Source organism: Hemitrygon akajei, chromosome 1 (assembly GCF_048418815.1).
Source record: "Hemitrygon akajei chromosome 1, sHemAka1.3, whole genome shotgun sequence".
Taxonomy (NCBI): domain Eukaryota; kingdom Metazoa; phylum Chordata; class Chondrichthyes; order Myliobatiformes; family Dasyatidae; genus Hemitrygon; species Hemitrygon akajei.
Genome location: NC_133124.1, coordinates 71,741,396 through 71,761,642, shown reverse-complemented (window position 1 = coordinate 71,761,642; position 20,247 = coordinate 71,741,396). Strand labels below are relative to the sequence as shown.

At 41.9% G+C, this 20,247-nt stretch overlaps 1 protein-coding gene across 3 annotated transcripts in view; it reads right to left on the bottom strand.

The window, feature by feature from the left end:
- LOC140727790 (uncharacterized) overlaps positions 1-20,247 on the bottom strand; it is a 53,070-nt gene that overhangs the window by 4,858 nt on the left and 27,965 nt on the right. For 2 of the 3 annotated variants that reach the window (XR_012098928.1, XM_073045558.1), the window contains exon 5: positions 92-4,543. The exons of the other annotated variant lie outside the window; for it this stretch is intronic. Coding sequence is in view for 1 of the 2 variants with exons in the window: in XM_073045558.1 (XP_072901659.1) it covers positions 92-4,543 (4,452 nt within the window). In the remaining variant the exon portion in view is untranslated. The remainder of the gene's footprint in view (positions 1-91; positions 4,544-20,247) is intronic. 3 annotated transcript variants of the gene reach the window in all.

The window sequence follows — 20,247 nt, the reverse complement described above, 5'->3', positions numbered from 1 at the left end:
CTAGAAGCTGATAACTGATCAACTTGTTTGTTCTTACGTTCAGAAACATTTGTTCAATCATTTAATCTTCAAATATTTGTATCTTCCTTACCGGCATCTGTTTCACTAGTGCATATTTTTTCCTGAGCATCTTCTTCTGATCTCCCACATACAGAATCTGTAGAGCTATGATAGGATGTGTCTTCTTCATACAGAGTACAGGGTAATACTTCCTCTGCTTTGTTGTCTTCTTCTGCAGTTTCCTCAAGAGGACATACATCACTCTCTGTCTCTTCTTTAGCTGCTCTATCACTAACTGTTCCCGATTTATCCTTCAAGTGGATTTCTGACACTTGGTGAATTGTGGATTCATGGTAAGTTACAGGATCAACACATGTTGCTGAATCGCTGTAGTTCACAATGCAACATTTTGTGGAAAGATGCATGAAAAGTGGCTTATTGGTGGGTACTGTGTCATAAATACCTCTATCAGGACTTCCTTGATTAAAGGGTGGAGCCTTGCATATACTGTTCTGTGGACTAAAAGTTGTTGATGGATCAGTTGATGTGCTATACTGTGGACCAGCTGCAGAAGATGAAGCTTTATACAAACACTGCAAAGTGGGAACCTGAATGTCTTGACCACTTCTTAAATTCTGACTAGAGCTTTTTGAGACACATTCTGCACATACTCCACATGGTTTAAATTCTTGACTAGTGGATACGTCCTTTCTACATTGATCACATGAATGTTCTTGAAGACCAAATGAGACACTGCGGCTTGGATCAGATGAATAATCTTGACAAGTAGATGATGACTTTTTACATTGATCACATGAGTGTTCTTGAAAACTAGAAGAGGCATTGCAACTTACAGCTGAGTTAAAGTCTTGATGAGCAGATGACTCGCTCTGGCATTGATCGCATGTGTGCTCTTGACAAACAGATGATGCTTCACCCGTTGGAGCTGATGAATAACCTTGAGTAGAAGATATCTTCCTGCATAAATCACATGTATGATCTTGACAACTAGAAGAGGCATTGGTACTTGGAGATGAATAATCTTGACAAGTGGATGACACCTTCCTACACTGATCACATGAATGGTCTTGGCAACTACTTGAGGCATTAATACTTAGACCAGATGAATAATCTTGACAAGTGGAGGACACCTTCCTACACTGATCACAAGAAGGATCCTGACAGCTAGATGAGACATTTCTACTTGCAGCAAATGAAAAACCTTGACCAGATGAAGATGCTTTTCTACACTGATCACATGAATGTTCTTGACAACCAGCTGAGCGGTCACTACTTGGAACAGATAAAAACTGTTGAGAGGCGGATGACTTTTTCTTGCACTGATTGCATGAAGGGTCTTGGCAGCCTGTTGAGAGGTCACTACTTGGAACAGACATGAACTGCTGATTGGTAGATGACTTCTTACATAGGTCACATGAATGTTCCTCACAAATAGGTGAGAGATCACCACTTGGAGCAGATGAAACCCACTGAGAAGTTGATGATGGTTTCTTACATTGATCACAAGAATGTTCTTGACAACCAGCTGATACGTCACCACTTGGAGCAGAAAAGACAATTAAACAATTGGATGACTTCTTCTTGCATTGATCACATGAAGGGTCTTGGCAGCCACTTGGAGCAGACGATACCTGTTGATTGGAAGATGGCTTCTTACATAGGTCACATGAATGTTCCTCACAACTAGCTGAAAGATCACCACTAGGAGCAAGTGAAGCCCGTTGAGAGGTTGATGAGTTCTTACACTGATCACATGAATGTTTTCTACACACAGATGTGAAGTCACCGCTACCTGCAGATGATAACCCTTGAAAATCTGATGACTTTTTACATTGATCACATGAATGTTCTTCGCAGATTGATGAGAGATTGCCACTTGGAGCAGACAAAAACTGTTGACTGCTTGCTGACTTCTTTTTGCATAGATCACATGAATGTTCCTCACAAGTGGGTAAGACATTGCCAGTTGGGGCAGAGGATCTTTGTTGATGAGTGTCTGACTTACACTGATCACATGAATGTTCTTCACAAACAACTGAGACTTTGCCACTTGGAGCTGAGGATACTTGTTGAGCATCCGACTTCTTGCATTGATCACATGAATGTTCTTCACAGACTGGTGAGAGATTGCCACTTGGAGCAGATAAAAACTGTCGACTGCTTGCTGACTTCTTCTTACATAGATCGCATGAATGTTCCTCACATGCGGGTGAGGCATTGCCACTTGCAGCAGAGGATAATGGTTGAATATCTGATTTATTGCATTGATCACATGAATGTTCTTCACAAACAACTGAGACTTTGCCACCTGAAGCTGAGGATACTTGTTGAGTATCTGACTTCTTGCATTGATCGCATGAATGCTCCTCACAAACAGCTGAAACATCACTACTTGGAGCAGAGGCTGATTGTTGAAGAGTTGAAGACTTTTTGCATTGATCACATGAATGTTCTTCACAAACAGCTGAGACCTTACCACTTGGAGATGAGGATATTCGTTGATCAGTAGATGATGTTTTGCATTGATCACATGAATGTTCTTCACAAACAGCTGAGACCTTGCCACTTGGAGATGAGGATATTCGTTGATCAGTAGATGACTTTTTGCATTGATCACATGAATGTTCTTCATAAACAGCTGAGACCTTACCACTTGGAGATGAGGATATTGGTTGATCTGTTGATGACTGTTTGCATTGATCACATGAATGTTCTTCACAAACAGCCGAGACCTTGTCACTTGGAGATGAAGATACTTGTTGATCAGCAGATGATGTTTTGCATTGATCACATGAATGTTCTTCACAAACAACTAAGATATCACCACTTGGAGAAGTTGCTCCTTGAGGAGTAGACTTTTTACACAAATCACATGAATGTTCCTCACAGACTGCTGAGACATCACCACTTGAAACAGAGGATAATTGTTGATGACTAGCTAACCCCTGGTTACATTTATCACATGAATGTTCTTTACAAACAGCTAAGACATCACCACTTGCAGCAGAAGATAACTTCTTACAAGAAAATGACTTCTTGCATTGATCACATATATGTTCATTACAAACAGCTGAGACATCGCCACTTGGAGCAGATGGCGTCGTTTTACATTCATCAGCTGTGATACCACCACTTGTACAGATTTTTTCTTGAGTCATAAGTGCAGCCTCTTTACAATGCTCACATGAATGCTCTTCACAAAAAGACGTCACATTGCCAGAAGGAGCCATCTGAACTTGCTGAATGGATGGTACCTTCTTGCATTGATCACATGAATGATCCTCACAAACAGATATGATCTCACCAGTTGCAACAGCTGACAATTGTGGAACCTGTCGAGATAATGAAGTCTCAACAGCGATTGACTGATAACCAGGCTTATCCTCAATTGATGGAGGACAAGAATCATATCCAAGAGGTGCTGATTGCTGGCTGATTAATGGATATTGAGGAGATGTGGTCTGTTGATAAACAGGTGGAGACCTTTTACTATATTGAGATGATAAGGGCTGGTAAACAACAGAAGACATATTTGCATATTGAGGAGCTGCTTGATAATAAGGTTGAAATGGAGATGGTACGGGTTGTGAGTAAATTGGTGGAGACTGATATTGAGCTGTCATTGGTGCTTGGTAAGCAGATGGAGATTTATTTTCATATTGAGATGTGGGTGGGGATAAAACTTGAGCAGGTGAGGATATAATCGAGGCAGATGCCTGACACATTCCCAAGGTTTTGCTACTATATAGAACAGGTGTAGGTTCTACTTGACGAGGTGAAGACACAGTCTGACGTACAGGTTCAGACGGTGGTGAAGCAGACAATGTATTGGTGTCACATACAGCAGGTACAGATATTTGATGACTAGGTGATCTTGGTGGCTCATATGTGGGACGCAACATTTCTTGATGAATTGGTGAACTTTTAACCCCATAGTCATATGGAGCAAGTCCAGGTGCAGGACCTTGATGAGGAGGCTGAGCCATAATCAGAGTTTCATATGGAACAGGAACAGGAACAGCGGTAGGTTCTGGACGAACTGTTGGAGCTAAAATCACTGGCTCAAATGGAGCAGGAATAGCTTCTTGAGCAAAGTATGGGGCCCTCATATAGGAGTCATATGGAGCAGATATGATTTCTTGATAATATGGAGCCCTAATTAAAGGCTCACATGGAATAGGTACTGGTTCATGACAAATATATGGTGTCCTAATCATAGGTTCATAGGAAACAGGTAGGGCATCTTGACAAACATATGGTGCCCTACGGAAATTCTCTCCTGGAGCTAAAGCAGTTTCTTGACAAGGACCAGTTTCATTTGCAACTGGGGTAACTTGCTGCTGTACAGAAGGTTGCCTTGTCATTGACATGGATGTTGAGGCTTCATGTTGAGTAGGAGGAGCTTTCTCTGCAAGGATTTTTAACATAATTTCCTGATTAATAAGTGAAGAATCCTTTGACACTGATTTAACATGTTGATCCTCGGAGACGGTTCGATGTGCCTTTCTATCAGTATCTCCAGCTATTGTGATTTGTAAAGAAACAAGTAAAATTATTTTAGTTAAAGCAAGTTAAATAGCCAATAGTAATAAGTTTCATCATCATAATGAATCTTTATTCACGGTTATCCACCAAACTTACATATAAAAACAAACTGCGGGTGAATTTTACAGAACCACATTGAGGTTACAGCACAGAGACAGGCCATTTGTGCTATTTGATTTTTGCTGGTGTTTATGCTCCATAAATTCCTTCTCCTTCCTTTCAACCTATCCTGTATTATTTTCTAATTCTTGTGTTTGTCTAGGTTTCATTTACATTCACCTGTGTTATTTGTTTGAGCCATTCCATGTAACTTATGAATTCCAAATTCTATCTATTTTCTTAGGAAAAACATTTCCTTGATATTTCCTTCAGTAATGGTTACCAATGTTTCCACTGAGGAAAGTTGTGGGGATAATGGTAGCAGTGTATTTATGCCTCTAACAGGATTCCTCTAGAGTTTGGAAAAGGTCATGGAATAGCCTGCTAGTATTGGAGTATAAAAAGTTGCATTGTTGGCTGTGTAACCAAAACTATGTAGTCAGCTTTGAACTTGGATGTACTTGTGAGACACAACTGTAGACCGATTGGATATGCTAATACAACTAAACCAGGAGATTGCTATAAAAAATGCTATGTACAAGGATCGGTGGGCAGTCAGCGACTAGCTCAATGACTGTCTCAGCTTTGATGTGCAAATTAAAGTTTAATACTTCTTGAAGAATCTTCTGCGTCTCCTGGTCGTTTGTGGGGCACGAGAAACCATGACAAAATTGGCGACCACAGCAGGAACGGAAAGAGACCCGCGGAAAGGAAATGGCAGATTGGGGACGCTTCCCAGTCCTCTAGGGACCCCCACAAGGCTAACAGAATTAAGGGTGCACCCAAACAAAAGGTAAGCGTTTTTTGTGACAATTTGGATAACGAATTCTGTTGGTTTTGGGGAGGTCTTGGAGTCTCAGAAGTGTGGCACCACTGCCGAAGGGTCTCTCCGGTCCAAAGAATCTGGCAGAATTGGGGGTTATCAGGAGGCTCAGAGGATTGATCAAGAACACTGCAGTGAGGGTAAGTACAAATCAGTTAATAAGAAGTTAAGTGAAGAAAAATTCCACGTGGTGTTGGTAAGTCCCTGTGGATACCACTTCGTATAAAACGAAGGTCTGAACGGGCAGGGAAAGGGAAAATAGAGAAAATCCCTGTGGATACTGCTTCGTATGAAACAAAGGTCTGTACGGGCAGGGAAAGGGAAAATAGAGAAAATCCCTGTGGATACTGCTTCGTATGAAACGAAGGTCTGAACGGGCAGGGAAAGGAAAATAGAGAAAATCCTCGTGGATACTGTCTTAAGAGATAAGGGTCTGAATAGACGAGGTGCAAAGAGAAAGTTCTGTGGATACCGCTCTGAATAGAGGTCTGTACAAGCAGAACAGAATAGGAAACAAGGACAGTCCAATATATAGTTTAAAGTGCTGGTAGATAAGATGATAGACTAGGCATAGAATTAGAGTAAATAATATTATACAGTAAACAAACTGTGAATCTCTAAAATACCTTAAAAAGAGAGAACAACATGACAGGTAAAGGAATGGCAGTAGAGATTCTGAGCAAAAAATTCCCAGTAAATAAATATGAGATCACAAAAACTTCAGAAAAATGGGAAAAGAGAACCAAAAACCTGGTCACAAAATGGCCAAGAGAAGGAACGTTTGATGTAAGCTTGTGCGAAGAAATGGAGGCACCAATTAAAAATTACAAACCAAAAGATAAATCTAAGAAAAGAGGGCAAAAAAGAGAACGAGAAATGGAAGTGCTAAAACTCTTCAGAACGGAGGGAGAAAGGCTGAGGAGGACAGGTAGAATATTGATTACAAGTGAGGAAGACACTAAGGTGCTGGAGAAACAGCCTGTTAGAGAGAGAGGAAGATACAGTGAGAAGCTGGCTTCAGCTCCGTACCCGGATGTGAAAGAAACAGTAAAACCCCCTCCCTATAATGAGGAAGGAACCCCTAAGCAGTGCCCCCTGCTGTCGGGAACAGTAAACATGCAGGGAGAAGTACAAGTTTGGGATAATGAGGAGGAAAAAAGACAATACGAGAAGGAAAAAGCGGTGATATGGAAGGAGATACAGGCAGAAAGGATAAAGGTGGAACAGGCAAAGAGAGAAATGAAAGAACAGATTGAACGGATGAAATACTTGAGAGAGGAAAAGGAGTATGAGGAGTATCGGTTATACCATAGAAATAAACAGACTAGAAAAGAAAGTGGCTCATCAGGGCAGGAAGAGATGAGGCATTCAAGAGGAAGTGGAAAAAAGATAGGAGATGAGAGTCTTGGAGAAACACAAGAGAGAAGGGAATCAAGCACGAGTAAGGATCATGAGGAGTCCCTGCCACAGGTGTACAGACACAGACAGGAAGAAAGAGAAGGTGACTCCTTGGAGGAGCAAGAGATAAGTGGAGAGAGGGAGAGGATGCGAGAATTTGTGGGGAAGAGGTAGGAGGCAGAAGCCTAGAAGAGCAGAAGGAGGCAGTAGGGGAGCGACTTGCGGAAGTAGAGAGAGAGCTAGATAAGTTACTGAGAGGGGATTGCCAGAGGAGATGCGAAAAATACTCCAGGGGCCAACCAAGTATTGAATCAAGACAGAAAGGAAGGACTCCACAGGGAGACCGAGGGAAGAAGAGGACCCCGGAGACATTTGTGTGGGAGGCAGTAAAGACATACCCTGAGACAGATGGGGAGTCAGGTGAGGAGGAGAGCCAGGGCAGGTGGGAAGAAGGAGGAAGAATGATGCCGTTGTTAGTTAAAGGATCAGGACAAGTGCAGTATATCCCTTGGGGATCCCAGGACCTAGAAGGGCTGAAAAACACTCTGCCCAATCTACATGAAGGAGCAGGGAAATGGATTAGAGCCTTTGAAGAAGAAACGGCAGGACGATTATTGGCTATGGGAGATTTGAAGGCACTATTGATAAGGTTGATGGGAACCTCCAAATTTAACGAACTAATGGAAATGGCTGGCATAGTAAACTTGAACGACCCGAGAACTGATGGAGACGGGTTTGACAGAGTGAGGCAGAGGGTATGGCAGGCCCTCAGGAAGCTTTATCCACCCAACGTGGACCCCAAAGCCTTAAAGGGGGATCCACTGGGAGACACTGAAAACCCAGCAGCCTACGTAGAAAACCAGTTGAAAAGGTGGAGACTGGAGACTGAGCAAGAGGTGGAAAATAGCTTATTTATCACCACACTGTTCCGACATAGCATTTTGGATGCAATGCCTCCGCAAGTAAAATCCAAACTGGAGGAAGTGGTTCGGCTGACGTCAATGACCCCACAAGAATTTAGAGACCATGTAGTCCATGCGGTTGAGAAATACCGGAAAGACAAACGAAGGTTGGCTGAGCAGCAGGAAGAGTTGCAAAGAAATTTAATACAAATGCAGCTCGAAGAACTCAAAAAGAAGGAAAAAGAGAAAAGCAAAAAGATGCTGCCAGCAACCACCGGTCCGAGTTCAGCCATCGAACTGGATGAAGCACCGCTATATGGAGGAACCGATCATACTGTAAGACAAGGGCCGGAAAACCCCATGCCAATAATTGTCTTTGGGAGCATTCCCACAAATGCCCTATCAGGAACAGACTAAATTCAAACAGCCCAGACAGGACTGGAAGTCCCAAGGAGGGGGACAGAGGAGCTATGGGCAGAGGGGACCAGTGAGGAAACGGGGGAAAGAGAGGTAGAGAGATTGTGCTGGGGATGTAATCAGCCAGGTCACATGAGAAGAGATTGTCCATTTATACCATGGCCTGTCACACACCAGCAGGAACCGATAAGAAGGGAACTAAAGTTTAGGCAAGGACCAGCCCCCACAGGCCCAAGCGGACCTGTGAACCCCTATGCGAGGTATTAGGGGTGCCCCGAGAACTCAAGTGGGAAGGGACATTACCCAATGATAACAAGGGAGGCAGATGAGGAACCCATTGTTCAGGTTATGTTAGAAGGGCAACTGACACCAATGATGATAGATACTGGAGCCACGTACACTTGTGTACAGCCACAGTATGCCCTTCACCTTCCCATGACAGGAAAGTTTATTAAGATGGTAGGGTTCTTGGGGAAAACACAGTTGATACACTGCACGGCTCCAGTGCAGTTGAGAATGGGAAATAAAGGAATTGTTTTGCTGGTGCTAGTATTTAAAGGAACTCCGATTAATTTCTTAGGCAGAGATGCCTTATTGAAACTGGAATTAAAATTAGAATGCACCAGAAATGGGCTGAGTGTGGAAAGAGCAGGGGCTCAATTGATAGTGAGGAAACCTGGGAAAAATGGAAAAAGGGCTGTAAATGCCCAAATCTGAGCTACATTGTACAGTGATTTTTGACGAGACTCAAAACAGGGAGTTAGAGGAGAGATGGCACCTGGAGGCATGTACCCAACAGCACCTGGAAGGGGAGGCTGTAATAATTGGAAAGCAAGGGGCAGCTTAACAAGTTAAGTGGAACACCTTTTTAGAAAAATGGTACAGGATACCAGAGGCTGCGCCCCACGTAACGTTGTTGGTAAACAAGGGATATCAGTCTAAAGACTTAGGACCCTTAGTTAAGAGTGCTGAAACTGTAACAGTGTGGAGGAAAATCACGCCAGAGGTGTGGATATCAGAAGACAACAATTGCATTAAAATAATGTTAAGTGTAGATATGGTAGGGACAGTGAAAGAGGTCGAAATAACTCCCCAACCACACATGCCATTGCTGGGAAAGGAAAGAGGCCAGCAGAAAGATAGAAAGTTAGATGAGTTGCCATCTATTCTGTGGTCACAGCATGACACGGATGTAGGGAAAATAAAAACAGCTAGTCCGGTGGAAATAAGGCTGAAAAGGGGAGCAATTCCACCCAGGAGACCACAATACCCTCTAAGACCAGAAGCAGAAGAGGGAATAGCATCGACAGTGCAGGGGTTGCTTGAAATAGGAGTGCTTAAAAGAACAAACAGTCCATGCAATACCCCGTTGCTGCCGGTCTTAAAAGCAGATAAATCTAAGTGGAGATTGGTGCATGATTTGCGAGCGGTAAATGATGTGGTAGAGGACTGGCCAGCGGTTGTCCCCAACCCACACACGCTTTTGACTAATGTTCCACCAGAAGCAAGTTACTTTTCAGTGATTGATTTGTGTTCGGCTTTCTTCAGCATTCCTCTGGTCGACCAGTGTCAGTATCTGTTTGCATTTACTTACAGAGGTGCTCAGTATACCTATACCAGAATGCCGCAAGGGTTTAAACATTCACCACATGTTTTTAATCAGGTGTTGAAGGCAGACCTAGAGGGCATACCATTGGAAAGTACATTGTTACAGTATGTGGATGACCTGTTGATTTGCTCCCACAGCGAGGAACAGTGTGAGCAGGACACTATAACTCTGTTAGAGAAGCTGGCGCACGGAGGACATAAAGTATCCAAAAAGAAACTGCAATTTTGCACGCAGCAAGTGGAATACTTAGGCAGGGTAATATCCAAGGGAGTGAAGGCGATAGCACCAGATCAGATTGAGGCAATAACTAAGGCCCCAAAACCCCAGACTGTAGGGCAGATGATGACATTTTTGGGAATGGCAGGGTACAGCTCAGATTGGATAGGAGAATATGCTGAGATTGTGGCACCTTTGAGAAAGATAATGAAAGAAGCAGGACATACAAATTTGAAGAACGGCTTACAGTGGAATGGAGAGGCAGAGATAGCTTTCAATACTATTAAGCAGGAATTGCAGTCAGCACCAGCATTAGCTTTGCCTGACTACGAGAAGGTTTTTCATTTGTATGTATCCAACCAACAGGAGGGTTATGTCACAGTGGTTCTAACACAAGAGACAGGCACAGGAAAAGCAAAGCAGCCGATAGCATACTACAGTATGAGACTAGATGAGGTGGCTCAGGGGTATCCACCCTGTTATCAGGGATTGGCGACACTGTACTATGCATATGAAAAGGCATCATCTGTAACCCTGGGCTATCCTGTGACTCTGTACACACACCACAAAGTAGCAGAATTGCTGGAAAGAGGGAAATTTGTGCTGACGCCAGCCAGGATAGCAGCGTATCAGATGCTAGTGACATTTCCAGACATAACTATACAGAGATGCACAAGCAGTAATATAGCCGATTTTGTCCCTTTGGGCTATGAAGGAGAACCCCATGATTGTGTAGGGAAGACGATAACATTTGCCAAATTGAGAGCAGATTTACGGTCAGAACCACTAGAAGATGCAGATAAAAAGGTTCTGTTCGTAGATGGCTCTTGTTATAGGGATTATGATGGAAATCATGCAGGGTTCTCAGTAGTGCAGCAGGATCAGTCCAGCTATAAGATTATTAGGATGGAGTCCTGTCCCCAACCATGTTCCACCCAGCTAGCGGAAATCAAAGCCCTGACAGCTGCATGTGAAATGATGGAAGGTGAGAAAGTAGACATCTATACTGATTCGGCATATGCTCATGGAGTATGCAATTTGTTCGGGGCAGTGTGGAAACAGAGAGGTTTTTTAAAAAGCAGTGGAGATCCCATACAACATTCTCAGCAAATTCTAGACTTAATAAAAGCCATAATGAAACCTAAAGCATTGGCTATAGTAAAATGCCAGGCACATAAAAAGGGAAATGATGTAATAACAAAGGGAAATCAAGCTGCGGACGAGGCAGCCAGAAAAGCGTCTGGATGTACATCAGCTGTCACTGCCCCCCAGGTAAGCCTGGCTCCAGAACCTGTGGTAGAGGACCTAATTGAAATACAAAGTAAGGCAACTTTGGCAGAACAGACAATGTGGAGACGAAGGGGGGCCAAGCAGAACCCGGAAGGCTTGTGGAGCATGGAAGACGGTTTGTTGGTAGCGCCCACCCCTCTACTGATGATTCTGATTTCAGGAGTGCATGGGATTGACCATTGTGCAAGGGGGGAAGTGATAAAGAAAATAAAGAAGGATGGTTTTTGGTCACCTTATTTACAGGCTTCAGTGGACTTTGTCTTGTCACAGTGCGAGGTATGCACACAGAATGCAGGGTTCGGACATCAATTATTTGACTGGTTAGAAAGTAGACTCGGAGGATGGGGAGCATGGCTGACTAAAATGGCAATAACTGTCAGTATTGTATTGTTGAGCTGTGCGCTTGTGCTGTGCTGTTTTCTTCCTTGTCTCAAGTCTCTTGTAGTGCGTGCTGCAACCAAACAATTTCCGATGCTCGTGGCAATTACTGAAGCAAGCTTAGTGGAGAAAGAAACACCGAAAATGTATCGTTACAGCCTACAACACCTGCAGGATGAACAAGAGTAAAACGACAGTGTGGGAGTAGATCGTAAGGGCTTCTGAGTTTTTTTTCCCTGTCTCAGGTACAAAGGGACAGGTTTGTGGCTCAGCGGCCCAGGGTAACAGGGAGAGAATACTTTGAGGTCTTGGCGCAGAAAATTATAGTTTAACCTGAGATTTGGGAATAAGTGCTTGAGTTTATTGGGGCTTTTGTGTGCGGACTCTTAGTCTTCTTTCTCTGTGTGAGACCCTATGGGTCTCAAAGGGGGGATATATTGGAGTATATCTCTGTGCAGGAAGGCACAGAGTCGACTGTACTTCCTAAGAAGGTTGGCGTCATTCAATGTCTGTAGTGAGATGCTGAAGATGTTCTATAGGTCAGTTGTGGAGAGCGCCCTCTTCTTTGTGGTGGCGTGTTGGGGAGGAAGCATTAAGAAGAGGGACGCCTCACGTCTTAATAAGCTGGTAAGGAAGGCGGGCTCTGTCGTGGGCAAAGTACTGGAGAGTTTAACATCGGTAGCTGAGCAAAGGGCGCTGAGTAGGCTACGGTCAATTATGGAAAACCCTGAACATCCTCTACATAGCACCATCCAGAGACAGAGAAGCAGTTTCAGCGACAGGTTACTATCGATGCAATGCTCCTCAGACAGGATGAAGAGGTCAATACTCCCCAATGCCATTAGGCTTTACAATTCTACCGCCAGGACTTAAGAACTTTTTAAAAGCTATTATTAATGCTTTTTGAGATAGTGATTTAGATGCATATCATATTTTTTTACTGAGTTAAGTATTGTATGTAATTAGTTTTGCTACAACAAGTGTATGGGACATTGGAAAAAAGTTGAATTTCCCCATGGGGATGAATAAAGTATCTATCTATCTATAAAAGTTGCATTGTTGCTGTGTAACCAAAACTATGTAGTCAGCTTTGAACTTGCTATTTGCTATGCATGTATACAATTTAGTAGGAGAATGAAATCTTAAGAATGTAGAAGACAATGGTGTGTTAATGAGAGGCTAACTAAGAGATATGGATTAGAACAGGATTAAGTCAATGGGTAGAAACAATAGTGGTGGATGTACTTGTGAGACGCAACTGTAGACCGATTGGATATGCTAATGCAACTAAACCAGGAGATTGCTATAAAAAATGCTATGTACAAGGATCGGTGGGCAGTCAGCGACTAGCTCAATGACTGTCTCAGCTTTGATTTGCAAATTAAAGTTTAATACTTCTTGAAGAATCTTCTGCGTCTCCTGGTCGTTTGTGGGGCACGAGAAACCACGACACTAGTCACCAATGATTTTGTGTGCACTTACCCAGCTGAGCGTGGTGTGTCCTAGAGTTAAACCTACTACTGCATTAAGACTAATGCACTCCTATTTCATACAGGCATTGTTGTCAGGGTCAACTGTTAAAGACGACAGTCTACCAAAACTTTGAAACAATAACTTTGGAGAGATTGAATATCTATTATTGAAGATATTTGAAATTAGGAACAAATTTTTTTAAGACTTGTCTTTTTTGTAATTCTACTTACAAGGTGTCAATAGTACAGTAGTTTATGGCTGTTTTTGATTATTGGAGCACCGGCAGATTTTGAATTGATTTATTATTGTCACCCAAGAAAGAGTGAAAAAGTTTTGTTTGTGTGCCATCCAGGCAAATCATGGAACATAGAACTATACAGCTCACAATATTATATTGACCGATACAAACTAACTCTAGATCAATCTACCTCCTACACAGCCCATTGCCCTCCATTTTTCTCACATCCATGTGCCTAGGAATCTCTTAAATGTCCCTAATTTATCAGCCTCTACCACCACCCCTAGTTATGCATTACATACACCCACCACTCTCTGTGCAAAGAACCTACATCCCCAGTACTTCTCTACTATCATCTTAAAATTATGTCATCTTTTACTAGTCTTTGCTACCCTGGGAAAAAGGTGTTGGCTGTCCATTCTACCTATGTCTCTTACAATCTTATACACCTCTATCAAGTCACCTCTCTTCCTTCAGGACACCAGTGAGCTAGGGCGTTTTAAAGAGAAAATCCCTAGCTTACTAACCTTTCATCATAAGTTATACTCTCCAATCCAGGCAGCATCCTGGTAAATCATACCATACATAATTACCTGAAGCTAATAAAAAGAGAAACAGAATGCAGAATATAGTGCTGCAGTTACAGAGAAAATGCAGAGCAGGCAGATGAAAAGAGTGTAAGAGCCAGGAAGAGGTAGATTGGGAGATCAAAAGTCCATCTTCTACCATATGAGAACTATGTTCAAGAGTCTGAAATAGACACTTACTTCTCTCCCAGCCAATTTCAGATGTACTCAATAGAAATAATATTTCCTATGAGAGCCTATTCCAGATGCTTGGTACAGTTGACTCCTCATACTCTACAGACATGCCATTAAGGTTCCCTTTGCCCACTGTTGGCTGCATGAATAGATGTTGCTCCCGAGCAACGTGATCTCAGCCCCAGGTGCCCTGAGGTTATGCTGGAGGCCTGGCATATGATGCTGTTCTGAGCGATGGCAGAATCAGACAGCTGTGATATCTGGGTTCTTCAGTGTGTCAATATCATTGTCATTACCTTTCTTCTGTTGCTCTAATGAATGTTACAAAGAAGTAGTGGAGGGCTGAATCAAATGTGTATTAAGGCAACAGTATGGGTATACATTTAAGATATTGTAAACCTTATTATATTTCTCTGCAAAAGCTGAAACCTTCCAAAAACAGGTGAGGAAACTGACAGACTTGGGATTTTGTAAGAAACATATTTTAAGGAAACTACAACACTTGCTACAAAAGATGAATTAGCTTTATTTGTCACATGTACATTTGTGAGCAGTTTTGACCCCTTATAAAGGATCTGCTGGCATTTGAAAAGATCCAGAGGAGATTAATGAGAATAGGTATGGGAATGAAAGGGTGAATGAATGTATGAGGAGCATTTGATGGCTCCAAGCCTGTACTCACTGGAGTTTAGAAGAATGTAAGGGGGATCTCATTGAAATCTTTCAAATATTGAAAAGCCTAGATAGAGTGGGCGTGGAGAGGATGTTTCCTATCATGGCGGAGTATAGGACTAGAGAGCACAGCATCAAAATTCAAGGAAATCCCTTAAGAATAAAAATGAAGATGAATTTCTTTAGCCAGAAAGTGGTGAATCCGTAGAATTCATTGCCTCACATTAATGATGGCTGTGGAGACCAAGTCATTGAGTTTATTTAAAGTGGAGGTTGATAGGTCCTTAATTAGTAAGGGAGAAGGCAGGAGAATGGGGTTGAAAGGGTTAATAAATCAGCTATGATGGAATGGCATAGAAGACCCGATGAACTGAATAGCCTAATTCTGCTCATAGGTTGAAATGTACAGTGAAGTACATTGTTTTCATCAAAATAAATGAGTGAGGATTGTTCAAGGGTTATAATTGCCTGCAAGTATTAAGTAAACATATAAAAGCAGCATAGTTAGAATGAGCATATGAAAAAATGATATTCAAATGGAAAGGCTGAAGGAGAAAATATTTGTGAATCACAACTTGCTCCATTCATTAGTCATTCATTAATCGTGGGAAAGCTGAGAGAAGATAATTACTGAGAATCATTTTTTTCTCAAAAATAAGATCAGCCATTCTAATGTGGATGAAGAGTCCACAAAGAGATGCAAAGGTAAGAACACTACCCATAAAGGTGATGTAGAATTAAACTCTGTATATTCTGAAGAGGAACTAGCCACCTAAAGTTTAACATTACATCTCCCATTTAAGATTGTGCATTACTTTCTATCTCAAAACCCTTTTTAAAAAATAAATATATGATTAATAGGAATGCTTACAGTTTTGAATTATTTTGCTTATGTGTAGAAAATTAAACCAAAGTTGCACAGAGGAACTGCCTTAATTGATAGCAAGCATTTGTGTGGTCTGGTTGTCCATTTATACTGTAAAGGGATTTATAAATGAGATCAAGTTTAACAGTTGACGTGTGTGGCTAGAAGAAACGTAGGAATATGTAGGAGTTGAAAGTGTGGCCATATGATTTTTAGATTATGCTCATGTTTTTAGGGGCCTTTAATGCCAGACTTAACCAGATTAGGCTAAACCTACTCTAGAGGGTGTGGACCTTCAAGAAGCATTGTTTTGCAATTAGTACAGACACTATTTCCCTCTGGGAAATAGTAATATCTCCAGGTGATTTTCTAATATTTGTGAGTTCTCTTCATCCACTCTTAACCTCTCTTCAAGAGACCCAAGTCACTAATGCATAATGATGTACAAATTTCAAAACACACCTTGAACATTGTTCCATAAGTTCAATACATGATTTGTAAAAATGTTGACAATACAAGAAATGCTGTGAATTGCGAAGAAAATGAAAGAGTCACCTACATATGATTATACACTTAGGATATGTTAAAATTAAATGGGCTATTTGAACCAGCAAGTGTATAACCTTGCTATTGCAACACTTGAGCCTCCTCCCATCATTCTTTATCTATCAGTGTAACTTTATGATCTCCTCTTCAAGATATGCATGTCTAGCATACCCTTAAATGTGTCTTCCAGTGGGACCAAAACCTACATTCTCTACATCATTAGAGTAAAGAAATCTAAATTAGTGACACTAATTTCCATAATTTCAGAGATGGAAATATGACTAAAGGACAGAGAACTAGAAGACTTAGAAATGATACATACAGTGGAATCAGAAGCCGGGATTTCAAAAGATAACTAGTTACCTCTCAACCTTTCCATTCTTCCCTGAGCTATACAGCTTTGCAGTTCTGTTAACACCCTTTGTTTCATCTCTAGTATTTCTCTATCCTACTAAAAGTTGAAAGGCCTAGATAGAGTGGATGTGGACAGAATGTTTCCAATAATGGGAAAGCTTAGGATGAGAGGGCATACACTCAGAATAAAACACTCAGAGATGAAAAGGAATTTCTTTAGTCAGAGTGTGTTGAATCTGGAATTCATTGCCTCAGCTGTGGAGGCCAGATCATTGGGTATAAAGCATAGGTTCTTTATTAGTAAGATTTTAAAGGTTACAGGGAAAAGACAGAGGAAAAGAGCTGAGAGGGAAAAATAAATCAGCCATGATCAAATAGCAGAGCCCACTCGAAGGACCAAATGTTCCAATCCTGGTCCTGTGTCTTATAACAGCCAAAACTGTACGTAGCACTCTTAGTGTGGTCCACATGAGTTTTGATAAATGTTAATGTACCTTCGCTACTTTTCAGTTCTATTCCACTATAAATAAATCCGATTATTAGGCTTGCACTTTTAAGTTCCTATTAATCTTTGCCACAATTTTTAATAAAAACAGGATATGCTGGTAAAACTCTGATCATGCAACATCCTGATCAGATGTTTTGTGTCCTGTTGAATTCTTCCAGCATTTTCTGTTTTTATTCCAGATTTCCAGCATCTATTGGTTCTTTTGATTTTCTGCAGCTTGTAGGAATTGGGGTACAGAATCCCTTTGTTCCTCTAACCTACCCACGACTCCACAGTTTTCCTTCATATCGTGCCATCCACAAACTTAGAAATGCTTGATTCCAGAGTCTACATCATAAATTTAAACTTTGAACAGTCATAGTCCCAGTACGGATTCATATGAAATATCACTGATACCTTCCTTCATTGCTAATAACTATCCTTTTTTCCCAACTTTGCTTTCTGATCAGAAACTAGCGAATGGCAAATTCTAGTACTTGCCCCTTGCCTCCACTGTCGACAGCTACTTTCATGATCCTACTTTGGAAGCAACAAGGTAGCATGGCAGTTAGCACGATGGTATTACATCTCAGGGCATTCTGGAGTTTGGAGTTCAATTCCAGTGCCATTCTGTAAGGTCTCTATACGTCCTCGCTGTGGATTTTCTCTGGGTCTTTTGTTTCCTCCTACAGTCCAAAGATATATCAGTTATGTTAATTAGTTATTGTAAATTGTCTTGTGATTAGGTTAGGGTTAATCAGGTTTGTAGGGGTTGCTGAGGCACTCCAGGTCTGGAAGGGCCTACTCCACGCTGTATACAGCACAGAAACAAGGGATGCATTAATTGTAATTCATCAAAACTCCCTGGATTCTGGAGTTGAGTCCTAGAGAAGTACAACAGAGACAGGCCCGTCGGCACATCTAGTCCATGCTGAAACCATTTAACTGCCTACTTCCACTGAGCTGCACTGAAACCATAGCCCTCCATACCCCTACCATCAATGTACCCGTCCACACTTTTCTTAAATGCTGAAATCAAGCTTGCATGCACCACTTGTGCTGGCAGCTCATTCCACACTCTCACCACTCTCTGAATGAAGAAATTTCCCCTCACGTTCCCCTTACCTTTCACCCTTAACCTATGACCTCTAGTTGTAGTCCCACCCAACTTCAGTGGAAAAACCCTGCTTACCCTATCTCTACCCCTCATAATCTATCAAATCTCTTCTCAATTTTCTATGTTCCAAGGAATAAAGTCATAACCTATTCAATCTTACATAAGAACATAAGAAATAGGAGCAGGAGTCGGCCATCTGGCCCATCGAGCCTGCCCTGCCATACAATAAGATCATGGCTGATCTGGCCATGGACTCATCTCCACTTATCTGCCTTTTCCCCATAACCTTTAATTCCCCCACTGTGCAAAAATCTATCCAACCTTATCTTAAATATATTTACTAAGATAGCCTCCACTGTTTCATTGGGCAAAGAATTCCGCAGATTCACCACTCTCTGGGAAAAGCAGTTTGTCCTCTTCACCATCCTAAATCTACTCCCCTGAATCTTGAGGCTATGTCCCCTGGTTCTAGTCTCACCTACCAGTATAAAGAACTTTTCTGCCTCTATTTTTTCTATCCCTTTCATAATTTTACATGTTCCTGTAAGATCTCCTCTGATTCTTCTGAATCCAGCAACTACAGTCCCAGGTGACTCAATCTCTCCTCAGTCTAACCCCCCTCATCTCTGGAATCAACCTGGTGAACCTCCTCTTCACCACCTCCAAAGCCAGTATAGCCAGTAAGGAGACCGGAACTGCGCACAGTACTCCAGGTGTGACCTCACCAGTACCCTGTACAGTTGTAGCATAGTCTCCCTGCTCTTAAATTCAATCCTTCTAGCAATGAAAGCCAACATTCCATTTGCGTTCTTGATAGCCTGCTGCACCTGCAAACCAACCTTTTGTGATTCATGCACAAACACTCCCAAGTCCCTCTGCTCAGCAGCATGCTGCAATTTTTTACCATTTAAATAACCTGTTCTTCCATTTTTCCTTCCAAAGTGGATGACCTCGCATTTAGCAACATTATACTCCATCTGCCAGACCCTTGCCCACTCACCTAACCTATCCATATTTCTCTGCAGACTGTCCATATCTTCTGCACAATTTGCTTTTCCACTCATCTTAGTATCATCAGTAAACTTAAAGACACTACCCTTGGTCCCCCCTTCCAGATCATTAATGTATATCGTGAACAGTTGTGGGCCCAGCACCAACCCCTGCGATACACCACTCCCTACTGTACTGATTGCAAACCAGAGTAACACCCATGTATCCCAACTCTCTACTTTCTATGAGTTAACCAATCCTCTATCCATACTAATGCATTACCCATAAATCTATGCATCCTAACCTTATGGATAAGTTTTTTATGTAGCACCTTGTCGAACGCCTTCTGGAAATCCAAATAAATAAAGTCCATCTGTTCCCCTCTATCCATTGCGCTCATTATATCCTCAAAGAACTCCAGTAAGTTTGTCAAACAGGACCGGCCTTTGCTGAAACCATGCTGCATCTGTGTGATGGATCCATTTCCTTCCAGATGCCTCACTATTTCTTCTTTAATGATAGCTTCAAGCATTTTCCAACTACAGATGTTAAACTAACTGGCCTATAGTTACATGCCTTTTGCCTACATCCTTTTTTGAACAGTGGCATGACATTCACCATCTTCCAATCTGCTGGGACCTGCCCAGATTCCACAGAATTTTGATAAATTATCACCAGATCCTCGACTATAACTCCTGCCTTTTCTTTCAATACTCTGGGATGCATTCCATCAGGACCAGGGGACTTGTCCATCTTCAGGCCCACAAGTTTGCTCTTTAGTGATAGCTATTGTATCAAAGTCCTCACCTTCCATCACATCCACAGCATCTCTCTTTGGCATGTCAGATGTGTCCCGCACCATGAAGACCAACACAAAATAGTCATTCAAAGCCTCTGCCATTTCCTCATTACCCAATATCAATTCCCCTTTCTCATCTTCCAAGGGACCTATGTTCACTTTAGCCACCCTTTTCTGTTTTATGTAATTATAAAACTTTTACTATCCAATTTTTTTAATTTTGTGCTGATTTACTTTCATATCCAGC